The 19,924-nt window shown below is 35.2% G+C and overlaps 1 protein-coding gene across 3 annotated transcripts in view; it reads left to right on the top strand.

Annotated features, from left to right (window-relative positions):
* LOC114326950 (uncharacterized) overlaps positions 1–19,924 on the top strand; it is a 308,181-nt gene that overhangs the window by 221,901 nt on the left and 66,356 nt on the right. For all 3 annotated transcript variants that reach the window (XM_050658485.1, XM_028275433.2, XM_050658477.1), the window contains 2 exons: positions 2,790–3,116; positions 8,639–9,985. In XM_050658485.1, the coding sequence (XP_050514442.1) occupies positions 2,790–3,116; positions 8,639–9,985 (1,674 nt within the window). The remainder of the gene's footprint in view (positions 1–2,789; positions 3,117–8,638; positions 9,986–19,924) is intronic.

Below are 19,924 nucleotides of genomic sequence, written 5' to 3'. Positions count from 1 at the left end.
CCAGTATCTGAAGAGAATTCTGAACAGCTACAAATTTTCTAGCCCAAGAGATCAACAATTTGACATTGAAGATGTCTTGCTCAAACTTAAACCACCAAGTCAGGCTGGGTTTTCTGAAAGGCAAAAAAGGAGTACATGTGTTTGACTTAGATTTTTAGAGGTTCAGTGTTGAAAAACACAATTTTTTGTATATATTTTTAAAGGTTTACGGGTGGTTCAACGTACCAAACGTTGAACCACCCGTAAACCTTTAAAAATATATACGTTCAAAGACTACGTGGTTCAAGGTACAGGACTGGAAGTTTTGAAAAAATCCGGTTCAAGGTACAAGCCTCTCCCCTATATTAATAGATATATTATATAATTCGTAAATAATTGTTTTTTCGATTATAGCGCCATCTATCGACAACTAGAATAAATGTTATAAATGTCTGTAATCACGGACGTGCCTTTTTTTCTGTCACATACAATTTAATGCGTTACAAAGAAATCAAAAAACTGTGACGCACTGAAAGATGCCTATGAGAAAAAGAATAGATTTAGTTATTCGTTAAGTTTAAGAAATGTTGTTGGCTAAAAAGGCACAGCTCCAAAAGGCTATAAAAGAAGAAGAAAAAAAAATAAATAACAAAAATCTTACTTAACCTTATATAGGACAATGTTAGTTTGACACTTACCATCTTTGTTTCGCACTCTTAAAGATAAAGAGAAGCAGTATAACCAGTAGTTGCTGTGGTAGATAAATATGTTTTTATTTGGCAACAGCGCTTTCCTGTTAAACTTGACGGTGTCTCCATTCTAAAATTTTCTTGGTCCATCTTCCATCTTTGACTCTGGCAACATGTGCCGCCCAGTGCCATTTCAGCGTTGTAATTCTTTTAACTGCGTCCGTAACACCAGTTTTTCTCTGGCATCCGCATCATCTAATGTGTCATGGAAAATATATTCAGAGTACAAATTGTATAGCATTGGCGAGAGAATACACTCCTGTCGTACACCCTTCTAAATAAAAAAAATAGTTAAAATCCTTTATAAAAGGCATATATTTAATTTAAAATATCCCTTAAACTTGCAACACAGAACGTTTTCGAACTAAATAGTTCATCATCAGTGCTGTTAACAGATTTTTACTTGCTTGATCCACCAAAGTATAGGGGTGAAAATACTTATTTCCTTTAAATACTCATCCCTTAGCCCTTCCAAATACTCTGACTACTTTCCTCTGACAGAGAGCCTTCGAGTTTTATTTATTATTATTGTTTAACCCCCCAATATAATCTTGATATTATTTGAACATCTTTATGATCAATGTTTAGTTTTTGCAAGATTTCCAGTAACTTCCCGTGCTTAACATTGTCAAAGGTATTAGTATAGTCAATGAAGTGGACATATATATCTTGGTGCATCATTTGTGACATGAAGCGGACATTAGTGCATCATTTTTCTACGTTCATCCATCAGTGTTATAATCTCCTTAGTCATCCATTTTGGTTTTTTTTTTCTGGTGATCATTTCTACTAAGAGTTTCGATTTGAGTGCTTACTTTTTATTTTAATGAGTATGTATTTATATCTTTATGATAGGGGAGCAAAGTATGCTAAATCTGCAGTCACTCGAGCGCTTTGGGGACCTATTGGGTTGTGAAGAGTAGGTCCTAAAACCAAAAAAAGTTAAGTAAAGTTTTCCATTTTAGTGGGGACTTGTCCATTTTTAATTTAATTTTCCATTTCCAACAATCTTTTTTTAGATTATAGCGCCATCCATCCATAATTCGAAAAAATGTCTCGAATAAAAGTTACTTATTTTTACGTAAGGAATCCAAATCTGCAATAAAAAATGGGGCTCCCATTTAAGATTTTAAAGTAACCCTCAACCCCACCTCCGTGGGGGGTCGTGTTTGGTGCCATTCGATAGATTTTTCAAAAATATTGAATAAATGTATTTTTCAGTTTTTCGATCTGATGTTCATTTCGCGAAATATCGCGGGATTTGTATTTAAAATATTAAATTTACCCCCCACCCCTCTCCGTGGGAAGTCGTGTTTGATATCATTCGAAAGATTTTTGAAAAATATTAAGTACCTACGTATTTTTTATTTTTTCGATCTGTCATTCATTTCGCGAAATATTCGCATTTTTCTTGTGACACTTTGGGACTCACCCATTTCCTTAAGCCCCGCTCAAATCGTCAGATTTTTTAAATATACACTGTTTTGCATGTACTTAACTTACCTTCTCTTAATCTGACGATTTCGAGTTTTTCTAAGGATAGATTTTTTTCGCCCCCCCCCCCCCCCGCCCTCCTTAACGAACTCTCCTGCATTAAGAGCCAATATGTGGTACAGGTACATTTTCAGGGTAAAGGTTTCTCCCCATGTAATAATCTGACGCGCTCGAGTAACTTCAAAAATCCCCGCTTGGGCTCCCCTACCATTAGAATGATGATCTAAAATCTGTTGGAATTACAGCATAGAGAAGAGTAGCCAGAGACAGGGTCGACTGGAGAATTTGTCTTTCGCTCATTAAGAGATGTGACGCCATTGATCATGATTGTTTATTTCTTTAGTTCTTGAACATTGCATAATATGTGGATCTGCTGTTAGGTTTTCTCTTTCTTTGAGATCATGAAGTTTTTTATTTATGAGCTGTTAAAAATACTATTTTCCATTATTCTGATGTTTTAGACATATTAATGCGATTACTTTTGTATTGTTAAATTTTTTAGTTGCCTTTTTAATCAAGTTATTTAATAAGAATAATAATTATAATAAATTTACTGTTATTTTGTAGATTTTGGCGATATGGACAATAGTACAAACGAACAATCAAAATCTATGAACCGATACGACATATTTCAAAGAACGAGCAGTGGTAGCGAAACAGAAGAAGAAAATTGGAAACTGAAAGTCGAACGGGGAGCGTATACCGAGAAAGTTAGACAGAAATCCCGATCGGTGGCCGATCTTATGGTACTAACGCACGTGGATTATTCAGAATCAGAATCCGAAACCCCATTGCAGAGTTTAGAGTATAGAGTCAATTACAAAAATGTTAGGTTAGCCGGTTTGGACGGGGGTAATCACTTGGAGAATACCAGTCTCACTTTTGGAAGTGAAGGTAAGTCACAATATTTACTATAATATAACTATTGATCATCACATTGATTAATCACTATGATTCAAACCACTAACCAAAAAAAAAAACAGCTACATTCATTGCTTTCGTAACATTTTACTATAAATTAATATACAGTAGGAAAAATGAAAGAATACCCATGCGTCATCGATGATATGCATACGAATCAAATCAAAAATTTCTAGTCAAAACAACGTCTAAACTAAGTTAATACTGTAAAAAAACGGATGTTACTACTACCCCACCGTACAATTTTTCGCTACGTAAATGTGTCAAAAATTTTTTGTGATGTTATTCTTTTTCTGATAATACCTATATATTTATTGGTAATAAATGTTACTTTTACTACCGAAATTCATTATTTGATATAGATTAATAATACAAAAATAAGTAAACAAATATAGTAAGTATTATGAATTTCTCCATGTTAAAGTTGCCGGACGTAAATAGTAACAGGAATTTAAAAAATGTCGTTTATATCAGCTGCATTAAGTGACTTAAATGAAAGTAAACTTAATGAATTCAGATCATTTTGGTATCCAGATAATTTTCCAGACATTATCTGGAAATTAATGTACATTCGTAAAAATATACTAATCTCTAATTTTATACACTATGATTGAAAGTCAGAGTAATATGTACACGTTTGGCAAACTCATAGACAGAAGTTAACCATATTGACAGATGATTACTTACAAATTTTATTGACTTATTTTAATTAAATAAATACTTACCAAATCAAAAATACAATATAATATCAAAGTAGCTTTTAAAAGAACTGAGTTTATTCAAGTAAATAGGCCTGATTATTAAAATTTATAAACTCTACCGAACCTAACCCAGTTTCACTGTCAGAGTGACAGAAATTTAATCTGTCAGATTATAGTTGACCAGCACGATTACTCGAATAGTAGTTTATACAAGCATTATCTCTATTGATGTTGAATGTTTTTCTAAGAATGGCGTTAGAAGTACAGAAATAGTCAAGTGTGAGTTTAAATTTTGTACTAAATTAATATAACTACGTTGAACAATTGTACCGCCGTCTCTCTCTGTCAATTATAAATATGTAACTGCGTATGTCTTGGATAACGTTTTTGCTTAGTAGACAACACTTAATAATCTATCTCTCTCGTTTGTTATTTATAGAAAAAGGCAGCAAATCCAAAATATGTACTTGATATGATTGTTCAATCCGCTGGCAGCGTTGACATGGAGGGGATATGACATGTCGACAGTGCTTCTCATGGTGGCATAATTTGTAAGCCGTCCCCTATTGACATATTAAGCGTAGACAATGCATACTCACCAAAAAAACGTAACGTGGAAACAGCATGGAAACAGTCGGTCGGTGGTCTATCTATCTCTTTTAACCAAACGATCCGGCGCATGTGACAGACGACAGACAAAGATGGTTAGACCACTCAATCCTATGTCGGCGTTACACCTCGATACCATCGGCACCATAAGAGAGTCATAGTTACGACCGCACCAGGGGGGCTTGGTTGGGATGGTAATCCCCCCCAAAACCAAAAGAGGCTTTTGATCCCGTAAGGACCCCCGTAAACGTTCGAAAGTCTTTGTGGAGACAGATGCGGCCTCCTCCCGTACTCGCAACTTGCCCGCAATACCGACCACTCCTCCCCGGATGTCCCGTTACACCATTCCTCAACGCTAAATGCCGTGGCAAGTGCTTCAAGTGGCAGGAATTGGAGTGCGGCGCTACGCCTTGGATGGCCTTTCCAGGAGGAACTATGGACTATGTATAGACGATCTTCCGGTCTATGAGCGGCACCGTCGCACGCGTCCTTCGTTGGAAGGACGCACTTGCGCGTCAGTGTGGGATTAGAAGTCGATGGAAGCCAAGGAGACCCATCAACCCCCTGCCCTACTAAGGATGTCGTGTCAACACAAATGGATAACGAGACATCCCCCCCCCCAGGTGGTGAAGTCTGGGGTCTCCCCGATACGGAGTCTTCAGCAAACAACCATTTGGGAGGAAGGTGCGCGCCGAGAGTGTCTCCGCATCAGGAGAAGAAACTGTCCTATCAAGCAAGACTACTGCCCCTACGAGTCCGTCTCCAGTGAAGGGGCACGCTGGCCGAACACGTGGGGCTCCCCTTCCCTGTAGTACCTGTGTCGCTACTAGACGAGGTCCTATCCAGGCAGAACAGGTCGACATCTTGGTGGAATGGTCCACCAGCATAGCACGTTTGACAGGATAAACGTTCCAGGAGCCTACTCCTGTACCACTCTCTCCACGCTTCTGGGTTTGCTGTGCCCACGCTGGCCCTTGGATCCAGCGTTTAAGAACATGTGACCTAACCTATAAGCGTCAGTGGGGTTTGCATGTCGCCTAACCTGAGAGTCGCAGGGTATGCTAAGACGCCTTACCCGCGCCTCCAGGGTTTGCTGTTTGCCTAACCGAAAGTCACAGTAGGGTTTGTCGTCCCCGGACTGCGCCTAACCATTGGCGAGGTTATACAGAACGAAAGTAGAGTGGTCCCCCGTCAGGCTCGTCTCGGATACTAAGTACGTAGACCGTTGGTCAGTGCGACTAATGGCTCGTCTCGGATACTATCAGGCCCCTCCGGCCTGGCGACACCTCAAACGACGGCCACGTTACCCTTACTGCAAGCAGCAAGTGGATCGCGCCCTGCACTCGTTTCTACGAACTCGACACCTCAAACGACGGCCTAAGCACCTTTCGTTCTGGCCCATTTCTCGCCTCTTACGAGAGACAGGGCTGGCCCTGATGGTATTCTTACACCGTTACGGCGTTACACCTTGAGTGGCATATGACTAGCCCGGTCTACCCTTAACATGTCTCTGCGTCCCCCACGGGCGATAAATTCAGTTCATTTTCTTCACTATATTTTCTTACCTTATTAATGTAATCCACCTCTTCTTTTGAACCAGATACTTTGGAATCATAAAGAATCTGCATATCCCTCTTTCACTATAATATTTACAATCCGGTACAAAGCACATTACCATTTTTATTATACAAAATGCAATGTGTGGCGACACGCTTTAATTACTATTTTTGCTAATTTTATTTTTTAATAACTTTTCTCAAAACGAAATAATATGGGTCATATAAAATTCACATTTAATATACACACCAGATGCTAAAAAGGACCGTTAAGTTTTTCGAAACGAAATGTATCCCTAACCATATCTTTTTGGTGTGTTCAGTTTAACAAACTGAATTCCCCATAAATTAATTACCTTTCAGACCTTATGTCATAACGCACTTTTGGAAATGCATTCGAGGACGTTTCTTAAAACTACAGAAAGGTTCTGAGCTTTTAAAACGCCAGATGTAGTAATTTATTGCCTTTTCTAGCCATATTTTAAAACCGCAAACATGATGATAATAGTGTTGTGGTCTCGGCAGTATCGTCACGGCAGGCACGCAGTTCAGACGCACCCTCGCTGCCCTAAAACAATAAACAACCCTCTTACGAGATGAATAAGCACACCTTTTAACCAAAAATAAAATAAATATTACTGTTCGTTGTTTACATTTATTTTTAATTGATTCCGTTAACCCGCACCACGGAACAAATGGTTTACAAAAGTTCCTAACCTTTGCCTGGGAATATCACTGAAAAACTATATTTCATAGAAATTTAAGACCGAATTAGGGTGGTTTTTATGAAAAGACTCGAGGTTAGGCAAATCCTGGCTTTTTAACCTTTGTTTACAAAATAATAATATTACACCCCCTCCGTGGCTCAGTGGTAAGAGCGCCTACCTTTGGATCGAAAAATCCGAAAGGTCGTGAGTTCGAATCTCACCAGGGTCAGAAATTTTTCGTTTATTATAAATTAATAAATGAAAATAGTTTCTGTCCTTGTGGGATCTGTACTCACCGGAGGGACCGCAGACGTTCGGATACAATTAGCGTCTCTTTGCAAAGACAATGACGTCGACTTTGCAAAGTAACAAGACACTTACTCAACACACACACTACACATGACACTAGGTACCTAACTGTAAAAATTTATCGTACCTACCATGCCAATGGTCATTAGTTGTCGAGGCATTAGCTAAATAATAAAAAAAATAATGACAGTCGTGACGTCACACTTCGGTTGTCAGCCTTAACATTTCTTCGTATTTTCTATATTTAAACTATATTGTATTTATGTATTATATCAGACATTTTCTACCATATGGAGTATTTACAGCAAATTTCTATTAATGTATTGATACATTAGCACAAAATTAATAGTAAAATTTTAAATACTTGTTATGACTGTTGAATTTTTTTTTTAAATCTTTCATTACAACTGGTTGGCTGTGGTAATACAGGGTAACTTCTACGTCACGTTGTCAGTTTGTCCTTTGACACCTTTCAGAAACATCACTCATTTTGCATTTAGTTGCCTGGTTGCCATTAAGTCATTGGAATGTAAACAACTCAATTTGGATCCCACGTGTTGGGAAATTCATTACATTACCTTAGGGCATTATCCTAGTTGCCATGTGACCATCATAAGGCATTTTATTAAAGTATGCACTTTTAACGCATCTATGTTATATTTAAAGGGTTTTTACCCGAATAATTTTCTTTGGTGGCTCAGCTAGCATCCAGTTTATAAGAATAACCAACTTGCTCTAACCTTAGTCAAAATTTAAATACCAACATTACATTCATTAAATCGGTTATACTTATTTTTAGATCTAACATTGATGATGATTTTTTATAAAAATCGAAAACGTTTTGTTGTAATGTAGCCCTTTAAAGGGATTTTAATAAAAATTTTATACCTTTTACAAAGGATTTTTCCAATTTTTTAAATACTTTGTTTTTGTAAATCACACTAAATGAATAAAAATGTAAACTAAAAGTAAAGATGATTCAGATTTGATTGCAGAATAGGGCGCCTATGATGTGCTGATACGTATTTTGAATTCAAATTATTCTCATCGGAGTACCTGTGTAGATCCTTTCTGATGAGAATAAGTTGAATTCGAAATACGTACATAGTATTCGAAATACGTACATGTAATCAAATATGAATCATCTTTATTTTTAGTTTATATTTTTATTCACTTTTGTGGGTATAAAAGGAACTAGTTTGCTAAAGATTATTATTATTATGCTGAACGATAGGTCGTGAATGCAATTATTGATTCCCTTGTTGAGTATTTCACCACTCTGTTCTGTTGTATTTTTCCATCTTAAAAATTTTAGTTCCTGCCTCATTTTGACTTACGATTCATAGACGGTGCTAGTTGCATATTTTGTAATTATTTTAATAGTTACAACGAAAGGATGAAAATATTTGATTCCAGTTCAGTTCAGTGCTTCTACACCGGTGCTCTGATGAGAAATTCGTTGAATTCGAAATACATAAGCACATAGTAGATGCCCCATTCTGTAATAACTTCTGTAATACTTTCGGTTACAACCCTAGAACCGAAAGTTGTAAGTCAATTGCCAATTGCTTTATTACCATTTTTGAGTTATTAATAAATTATTTTATTTTTAGGTAACCTTCTAAGCGTGCAAGATACGTTCAAAGAGGAGCTAAGAAAATTACAAGAAGAGCGTCGTGATAGTCTGCCTTTTGTACCTGATAACGTTAGTCAAAGTAGTTTTAGAAACAGTGAAGTAGCCGCATCTCCCTCGCGGCTGATACAAGAACTAAACAGCTCGTCGGAGCTTAAACCCGCCAATCAAATTTTCAACATATACAACGTTACCGTAGATAATTACAGTCCCATTCGTGTAAATACAAAATTAGGCAACATCTTGGACGTCAACTCACAACTGAAGCCAGAATGGCGAGAGGTTGATAAATTAAGCGAAATTAACTCTGAATTAAACCAAGAAATAAGCAAACTTGAGAGGTTAAAAGAAATACACAAAGTTGATTCCGGTTTAAGCACCGCAAGTAGTTCTGATTTGAATCAAGAATCCGAAGAAGCTGGTGCAAGTGGAAACCATTCGGTTAACTGTATGTTACAACCAGACATAGGAATTCAAAATGTACAAGGAAATTTTACTTCTATGGAAGTTAATCCTGATTTAATCAAAGAGTTGGTACAGTCAGAGAAGTCTGTTCCAGATATTATATGTCAATCAAAACCAAAATCTTGGGAAATAGACCATTCTCCAAGAAGAAACCAACCGTCTAATCAATCAAATACACTAGATCTTATCGGAGTTGTTCCTCGACAAGCAGAACCATCAACAAGTTATAGAGGAACCGAAAAGCTTGCAAGTACTAACCATGTGGAGGTAGCAGAAGCTGCGAATGTATTAGATATAAATTTTTCCGTACCGGAAATACTCGACAATACACGTGAATCAGATGTAGATCAAGAAATTAAAGAACCTAAAACGTCAAATTTAGCTGAAATTTCAAAAGAAGACGCAGCAGAAGCAAACTTGAGTTTAAAAGAAATACAACAGTTTCAACAATTAAGTAGGTGGGTAGATTCACCTATTACTTCTTTAGATACAACTACAGACTCAGAAACATTGAAGAATGTGAATAAAACAGACGTTAATGGTGTCTTACAAACAGACGAACATACAGAAGATATTAATGCATATGGACATATAAACTCAAATGTAACTGATGGAGGACGAGAGGATGGTCGATTGGATATACCTGATGTGGAGATGAGAGAAGTAGACTGTAAAAATGTAATTAAAGCGAATGAGGGATCTGAAACTTGTGATAATATAGATGAGAATTTGACTTTTGATGTCGTGCGAGGCTTGGATTCGGTGGTACCTAACGAGAGTGTGTGTGAGACTTTCAATTTTGACGTTAAAGTGGAAAACAGCGTTCTTTCGAATTTACAAGATGATTCAAACAGTGACATAGGTAAGTTTTTAATAGATATACGGGATCAGTAAATCTTCTTCTTTAGGTGCCATGTCAATATTCAGACCTTGGCCATCATCATGTTTACAATTTCCTAAAAACTGTCTCTAGCGGCTGCTGTGCGAAATCATTTTTCAATGTGGAACCACACCAGTACTAAACTTACGTGCATAAAAATCGGCTCACTTAAAAATTTGGTCATTTTGATGTCTCATATTTCCTAAACCTGTTGGTCGATTTAAGTGATTTTTTGAACATGTTATAGCCTGATTCTTTAACAATACCACTGTAATAATATTGTTGCTTAACAGGTAAATTTTCATTGTATACCGGGTGTACCAATCAAACTGTGTTTTTTTCTCAAAGTTCGCATCAACCTGTGGAATATTCTAGCATTTATAAATTACTGAAATTAAAACCCAACTATAGCCTCAGGTTTTCTTAACATTCTGTTTTTTGATTTATTCGTTTATGTTTAACAATAAAAAAGTTAGGTACTTTAACAACTAAACATGTTCTTCATCGATACACGGTGTTTCTAAATAAGTGCAACAAACTTTAAGGGATAATTCTGCATGAAAAAATAATGACAGTTGGCTTTATAAACGCATGTCCGCAAATGTTTCGTTTCCGAGATACGGAATGTTGAATTTTTTCTTAGAAACTGACGATTTATTTTATTGCTTTCAAACCGCTTGAGATATGCCAATGGAATTTGGTGGGTTTTAAGACGTAGTTATTGCACATTTTTTGACATACAATTAACAATTTAATATTCACTATTAGCGCGCATACGTGTAATATGACCGATCGTATTACCCGTATGCCCGTATGCACTCTAATGGTGAATATAAAATTTTTAATTTTATATAAAAAAAATACGCAATAACTATCTCTTAAAACCTACCAAATTTCATTTGCATATCTCGACTGGTTTTAAAGCAATAAATAAATCGTCATTTTGTAAGAAAAAAAATCAACATCCCGTATCTCGGAAACGAAACATTTGCGGACATACGTTTATAAAGCCAACTGTCATTATTTTTCATGCAGAATTACCCCTTAAAGTTTGTCGCACGTATTTAAAAACACCGTGTATTGATGAAGAACATGTCTAGTTGTTAAAGTACCTAACTTTTTTATTACCCAACATAAACGAATGAATCAAAAAACATAATGTTAAGAAAATCTGAGGCTAGAGTTGGGTTTTAATTTCAGTATTTTATAAATGCTAGAATATTCCACAGGGTGATGCGAACTTTGAGAAAAAAAACACAGTTTGATTGGTACACCCGGTATACAATGAAAATTTACCTGTTTAGCAACAATATTATTTCAGTGGTATTTTTAAAGAATCAGGCTATAACATGTTCAAAAAATCACTTAAATCGGGCAACAGGGTTAGGAAATATGAGACATCAAAAATGACCAAATTTTTAAGTGGGCCGATTTCTATGCACGTAAGTTTATTATCGGTTTACAGCATTCTCCGACGCCTTCCGACACCTAACCGCCATTCTTCTCTGCTTAATCATAGACCTGAAGGAATTTCTTTTTCCACTAGTTCTTTTTCAATTCCCTCCCCACTTGGCCTTCGTGTCTCCCATTATTTGTCGTATTCTCTCATTTGGTATCCGATCTCTTCTTGATTTGCTTGCTGCTCTTCTCCATAAGTCCATTTTTGTTCCTAGATACATTTTCTCTGTTCTTTGTTTCATTGGCCAAACTTCACTGCCATATGTGATTACATTTTAAGGATAGTATTGTATACGAGCTGTTTGTTCGCTTTACGCTTTAGATATTGTTTGGTCCCACAGAATGCCGTTCATCATGGATATGGCTTTTCTACCCTGTATGTTTCTGTCTTTTATAGCAGCATCGAGTTTTCCATCTTGAGTTATGTTCATGCCCAAGTACTTGTTATTCATCACAATGTTTAATTTCTACCCCATCTTCTAATGTAATGGACTGCTTTGTCCATTTAATACAAATGTCTTCAGTTTTCTTAATCTTCATGGAACTACACCATTGTCTAACAAGTAATTGGACTTCGTAAGTCCTAGGTTTTCACCCAAAGTAATGGAAAGTAAAACTGGAAGTCGATATTTGAACGCTTCGTGTAACTTTGCGTCGATCGATATACGATTTTACTAATTCTGAGTTATTTTGACTAAACTTTGGGTCATCATTGTTTAAACAGAAATGACTTCAAAACAAAAACTAAAGATTAAAACTCAACTTTTCAATACGCTTCGATTGATACATGTACTATTTCTGTGACTATAACGGCACTTCTGGTTTGAACTTTTTAAGCGGAAATGATATAAAAACCAAAACCAAAATTTTTTCTCATCTTGCTAAGACACGTCGAATGATATATCGCTTATACTATTTCGGTGCCTTTAGAACAGTTCATACGGTTGCAACTCTAAAACCGGAAGTCCGATGTCAAATTTTTCATCTTTAATACCATCCTTGGGTTATAAGCTTTCATTCGACATTCGACATTGTCATTCTATCTGTATTAATAATGGAGGAGTTGTATTCGCGGACGGAAAGACAGATGAACAGAGAGTCATGAAACCGGAAGTATATATTTATTGTTCTCTTCTTGCGAAGTAGCGTCGAATAATATATCACGTGTACTATTTCGGTGACTTTAAAATAGTACTTCTGGTCGCATTTCTAAAACCGGAAATCCTAGGTCAAATTTCGCACATTTAGTACCATCCTTGGATTATAAGCTTTCATTCGACACCTCAATTGTTATTCTACCTGGTATAGTGACGGAGGAGTTATATTCGCAGTCGGACAGACAGACGGACAGACAGCCTAGGTCAAACTTCTCACATTTAGTACCATCCTTGCATTATAAGCTTTCATTTGACACCTCATTTGTCATTCTACCTGGTAAAATGACGGAGGAGTTATATTCGCAGTCGGACGGACAGACAGCATAGGCCAAATTTCTCACATTTAGTACCATCCTTGCATTATAAGCTTTCATTTGACACCTCATTTGTCATTCTACCTGGTATATTGACGGATGAGTTATATTCGCGGTCGGACGGACGGACGGACAGACAGCCTAGGTCAAATATCTCACCTTTAGTACCATCTTTGGATTATATGCTTTCATTTGACACCTCATTTGTCATTCTACCTGGTATAATCACGGAGGAGTTATATTCGCGGTAGGACGGACCGACGTACAGACAGCCTATGTCAAATTTCTCATCTTTCGTACCGTCCTTGGATTATAAGCTTTCATTTGACACATCATTTGCCATTCTACCTGGTATAATGACGAAGGAGTTACATTCGCAATCGGATAGACCGACGGACAGACAGCCTAGGTCAAATATCTCACCTTTAGTACCATCCTTGGATTATAAACTTTCAGTTGACACCTCATTTGTCATTCTAGCTGGTATATTGACGGAGGAGTTGTGATTACAGACAGACACTGACAGACGGACGTGGATAATTCGAAGTTCTCACATTTTTTCAAAATTGGTTGAAAACAATATTACGCTACCATGAAAGTTTCTTTCGACCAATCCTCTCAATCTCCTTCCCTCCACGCCTCCACGTTTCCTTGTATTATACGGAGTAGTAGATGGTATTTAGGTCCTTTAATTATATGGCCGAAATTATTCTGGTTTTCTCATCTTTATGATGTTTATGAGAAGACGTTCTGAATTCATCATTTTAAGAACCTTTTCATTGGAAGTATGCGTATAATTTGTTAAGCATCATGATTTTTAACGTCCATGCCTCTATAATAAGATCTACCACACATAACATCTCCGGACTTTAAGACATTGAGAATATGCATCGCCAGGTATCTGTTACATAAAACTGGTTTCCAAGCCACAAAAGTCTTACGTGATATTTCAATCCTGGTACTATCTCTTCATCTGAGTCACAATTTATATTTAACCAGCTCACGGGCGCCCATATAAAAATTTTCAGGGGGGAGCCAGACGTGAAGATTTTGCACATTATATTTTGTATACTTTGGATAACCATATATAGTTAACAGCACCCGAAAAGCTAGGGGGGCCCACGGCCCCCCTTCCCATGGGTATGAGCGCCCATGAACCAGCTGCCAACACGTGCTGGTTTACACGTTCTATTTCCTCTCTTATTAACAGAAAGCAGACCTTGATATATGTTAATCTTTCCAATTGCCATCCACTTTGTCTTTGAAATGTTAATTTTAAGATTTCTCCGATAACTTCACTGACTAGATTTACTAATGTCTGGATATCTTGTAAATTTTCTGCAGTTTTCTCCATATAGTGCAGTCACTGAAGGTGGATATGAGCTATTACCTCCGATTTCGTTGAACCTCCATCGATTTGCATGAGAATAATTGGTGAGTGGTTAGAGGACATCTTAAGGAACAAAGGTGGCATGGTGCCAACTTGCGCTTTTACCCTGGGAGTGGATGCCACCCCCTCTCGGGGGGTGAAAATTATTTTATTAAAAGTAACCCCACAATTCGATAGAGGGACAAATTATAAGCAAAATTTGTTATATAAGGTTATTAATTTAAATGAATACTTTTTGAGTTATTACAAAAATTTCAATTTTTCTTGAGAAAAATGCATGTTTTTAACCGATTTTTCATAAGTAACTCAAAAACTATAAGCTTTTACAAAATAGTATATTATTCAACGAGCATGTAATGTAATAATACTATTGCTATTATTCACGATGATAAAGTTTGCGACACGAGCCGTTGGCGAGTGTCGTAATTCATCAGAGTGAGTAATAGCCATTACATGCAAGTAGAATATTATACTTTTTCTACGACCTTTTTTATTTGGATTAGTAGAAAAATATAATTATCAACTACTAACATTATTTAAAACGAAATATTTTATTTTTCATAAGAAAATATATTTTATATAACTATGGCAACACTGTTAGAATTACACTCGTTGAGCGGTTGAGCTTATGAAACAATCAAACAGTTGTCAATGAACAGTAACTAAAACAGAATTCATTGATATGAATTTCATATCCGTAAGCCCTTTTACGAAATTAATACCGATTTTTTATTGTTTACCTTTTAATAATGTCAATCTTAAAATGTCAAATTTTTTAAATTTAAACGTAAAAAGTATACTAACCCATTGTTAAAGTTAAAAATCCTTTAAATATTTTTCAAATTTAATTGTTCATATAAATTACAATGATTATTTTATTAAATAAACAAGTTTAAGTAATTTTATTTGCTAATAGGTATATTAAAAGTGCCATGCACCACTTGAATTTAACTTCAACCCGTGAGTAATGACCCGCGAGTAACTTCAGCCCGTGAGTAATGAATTATTACTCACGGGTAAAGTAATGGGTGTTATTATCTATTAAAAAATAGCGAATAATGAGTATATTATTAAACGGTCGTAGAAAAAAGTTATTATTCCCAAAATTGAAGATAATAAAAAATAAAATAATCTCCTTATAGTCCGTTCTTTAACGGTAAAATATTGCAAAACCTCTAAATTTTAAAGAACCGCTTGGATTGACATGAAATTTGGCATACACATAGCCACAGCATAGAAAACGCAACAGCAGTGACACACTAGTAGGCGGGAAAAGTTCGCGCACTATTACTGCGCAAATCGTCGGCCATTTTGTGCGTAGTACCAGACAATGTAAAAAATCGACAGTGTTGCCGATTTGTACATAATTATCAGATTTACTTAACTTTTATGACATTCATATTTTTTAACATAATTTTATACGTATGCGTGTGGGAATTATGTCAATAATTGGGACATAACACAAAATATTGACGATGAATGGCGATTGTATTGTTAATCTTTTGCATAAATTCCAGAAATTATTCAAAAATAATCTCTTACGGGTAATAAAGTTGGTGACATCGGCAACACTGATGAACCAACACATCACATCACCACTGAGATGTACTACGCGAAAAATGGCGACCCTGTACTTTTCAACTTCAAAGGCGGCATCAGGGAGTGTCCTTGCTGGTTTCGTTTATTATGCTGTGACATAGCTAACAAGTCAAAGAAAAAAAGTGATATTGTGCTCCGATATGTGCTTTTGCCCTGGGGGTGGTTTTCACCCCCTCTTGGGGGTGAAAAAATATTCGTCCAAAGAAAGTCAGGAAATGGATAAACTGGCTAATTTTAAGTAACTTTTGTTCCATAGAGTTTTTTCACTAATTCAATACTTTTCGAGTTATTTGGCAGTGAATATGTTCATTTTTTCAACAAAATAACCACGCTTTTAGACGGTTTTTCGCAAATAACTCAAATAGTAAGTATTTTGTCGGAAAAACATTCTTAGCAAAAATATAGCCTGTAAAAAATTTTAAAAAATGGTGTATACATCACGTCTCTACACCTAGTAGAAGCAGAGTTATAGCTAATGAAAAATAGGTTCATATTCGTCAAATTCCAAATGGAATATTTTAACGAGATTTATAGCTAATGAAAAATAGGTTCATATTCGTCAAATTCCAAATGGAATATTTTAACGTGAAATAACCAAAAATGAGGCACATTTCGGGGAAAACTCATTACAACTTATTTAAAGTGTTTAAAAAAAGCTTCATTTTTGTTTTATAAAAAAAATTTCTAGCATCAAATTTAAACAAGTTACGCTCAAAATAAAGTTAATCCCTTTTGGTTTTGGTAAAAAAATCGAGAAAATCACCCCCTATTTAGTATCTTAAATGAACTTAATCGTTACGACTTCACAAGTTTCTTGACTCGTGTATATATTGTTTATATGATCTGTAAGTTTCATCGGTTCAAAGTCCTTACTATTGAAAGGGCTGTAGTTAAAAGGGGTTGAACGAGTCACTGATCACGAATGTATGCAAATTTAGAGACACCAAATCTTAATCAATTTTTGTCTAACAGAAAAACAAAAAAATACATGATAATCAGAAAAGCAAATCTGACTTTTTTTGTTTTTAGAGATTTTTGGTATCTCTAACAATTGTTATTTCGAAAAAAAGCATATTTTTCAAAATTTAACTTTTTAAAAATTTTACTTTGAAACCAAATATTTTTCAAAAATAAGCACTTTGAATCGATGAAACTTACAGATCATATAAACACAACATAAGTAAAATAATTTGTGGAGCGGTAACGATTAATTTCATTTAAGTTGCTAATTAGGGGTTGGTCTTCCCGATTTTTTTTTGCAAAAACAAAAGGGACCAACTTTATTTTGAGCGTAACTTGCTTAAATTTAATGTTACAAACTTTTTGTAAAAACAGAAATAAAGCTTTTTTTAAATACTTTTAAAAAGTTAAAATGGGTTTTCCCCAAAAAGTGCTTAATTTTTTCGATATTTCACGTCGAAATATTCTATTTGAAATTTGGTGAATATGAATCTATTTTTCATTGGCTATAACTCTAGTTCTAGACTCCAGAGACCTAACGCGTACACCATTTTTTTTACTTTTTTATAGGATATATTTTTACCAAGAACGTTTTTTTCGACCAAATACATACTTTTTGAGTTATTTGCGAAAACCCTTCTAAAAATGTGGTTATTTTGTTGAAAAATGAACATATTCACTCGCAAATAACTCGAAAAGTGTTGACTTGGCGAAAATGCTCTATAGAACAAAAGTTACTTAAAATTAGTTAGTTTATCCATTTCCGGACTTATTTTGGACATATATTTTTTCACCCCCAAGAGGGGGTGAAAATCACCCCCAGGGCAAGAGCACACATCGGCACAATATCACTTTTTTTCTTTGACATGTAAGCTATACGCATGCCAAATTGCATGTCAATCCAAGCGGTTCTTTAAAATTTAGAGCAAAAACCGTGAAAGAATGGACTATTACTAGAAAAACCCTTTTAGTGTTAACTTTAAGTGAGTTATAGTTAATTGAATGTATATATTGTTTCGGCCAGTACCCAGATCTAAGTATTCAAGCTTGAATAACGGGAAAACGATGCATTTTAGAACATAAGCTTATTAAACATTTCTCAAAGCGTTTAGAAATATCTATCAAATGACCCACCGAAGAAGTTAATAGCATTAAAATTTATGCTTCAAAAGTTTTTCAAAATTCATCTTTTAAAATTTTTTTCAAAAAATAACTCCGTTAATTTTTACGATATCAGGTTCAAGTAAAAACCATTGGAAAGTTAATTCCAAGGCCTATTAAACCACGTTTAACTTAATCTTTTAAACCTCCCACTTTTCTAAAACTAAAATTTTACATGACCCCGTTTATATGATTCTCGCAGCAAAATTTTTGCTTTAAACGTTTCTATCTCGGTTATATTTTAACCCTACAGAAATAGTACAGGTAAAATATTTGACAGAGAAAAAATATATCATTTTTAGGTATGTTGAGTATTTTTGGAGTTATTATCAAAAGAAAATGAAAACAACGATAATTTTAAAAATTCTGATTTTTTTAAATTATATCTCTTTTTCAAAAATATGCCTTCTAAACTGGTCAAAATTGTTGATATCATTACTTATGCTAATATAAAGAAACTCTTGTAAGAATTACAATAAATTTGAGGAAATGGCGTATGTTTTATTTTTAACTTTTTCCTAAAAAAATCGAAAGGGTTCTCTTATTTTCATCATAACTTGCTTAATTTTGATGCTATTAACTTCTTCTGGAGCTCATTTGATAGGTATTCCGAAGTACTTTGACAAGTGCTTAGTAGGTATATTTTATAAAATTCTTCTGGAGCTCATTTGATAGGTATTCCGAATTACTTTGACAAGTGCTTAGTAGGTATATTTTATAACATGCATCGTTTTCCCGTTATTTAAGCTTGAATATTTAGATTTGAGTACTCGTCGAAAAAAATATACATCCAATTACCCATAACTCATTCGTTTAGTTCTTTAGTTTTTTATTACATATTTTCAATTTTGGTAATAAGAACTTTTTTGTAAAAGCTGATAGTTTTTGAGTTATACGTGAAAAACAGCTTTAAAACATGCAGTTTTTTTAAGAAAAATAAAATCTTTTTTCTTTAATAACTCAAAAAGTATCAATTTAAATTAATAACTTTGTATAACAAACTTTGCTTATAATTTGCCCCTCTATCGATTTATGTTATTATTTTTAATAAAATAATTTTCACCCCCGAGAAGGGGTGGCATCCACCCCAGGGCAAAAAGCGCAAGTTGGCATCATGTAACCTTTGTTCCTTGAGGTATTTTCTAACTACTCACCAATTTTCATGAAAATCGATGGAGGTGAAAACCTTCAGTTACTGCACTAATATACTTATCTGTAGAACTGCTGTATCGTCAGCGTATCTGATATTGTTGATTACTTCTCGATATACATATACAACCCTGTCGTACTGCACGTTTAATGGGTAGTTTTTCAGTGCAACTATCTCCAATCTGGATAGGGGCTACTTGATTATAATAGTAAGTATTTTACCAGTCTTATATAGTAGTGGTCACGTTCAATCGAAAAGTTTATCGTATTGTACTTGATCGAATGCCTTCTCGAAGTCGATGAAACATAAACGTTATTTGGGAACTTTTTGTAAGAGAACGCGCATAAAAAATAACTTGCAAATCAGCAAGTCTTCGTATTGGGTGATTTCCGTCTCGACGTTGAGCATGCCCTAACCATCTTAACCTACGCTCTCCAATTTTGGCATTAATTGGTGCCACCCTTAATATACTTATTCTTAATTTTATCACTTTTTGTTACTCCATTCATCCTTCTAAGTATTGTCATTTTCACCACATGAATTCGTTGTTTCAGTTTCTTTTCAACTCGTTAACTTCAGTTCCGTACATCACTGCTGGTCTTATGGCAATTTTATAGAATTTTCTCTTTAGTTTTATTGGAATCTTTCTGTTACACAAAACACCACGCTTCGTTCGACCTTATCCAACCTGTCTTTGTATCCACCTTCTCTCTTGTACTCCTTTTTTACGCA

The sequence above is a fragment of the Diabrotica virgifera genome, chromosome 1, assembly GCF_917563875.1.
Source record: "Diabrotica virgifera virgifera chromosome 1, PGI_DIABVI_V3a".
Taxonomy (NCBI): Eukaryota; Metazoa; Arthropoda; class Insecta; order Coleoptera; family Chrysomelidae; genus Diabrotica; species Diabrotica virgifera.
The sequence above is the reverse complement of the archived record's forward strand: the minus strand, read 5'-3'. Positions and strand labels throughout refer to the sequence as shown.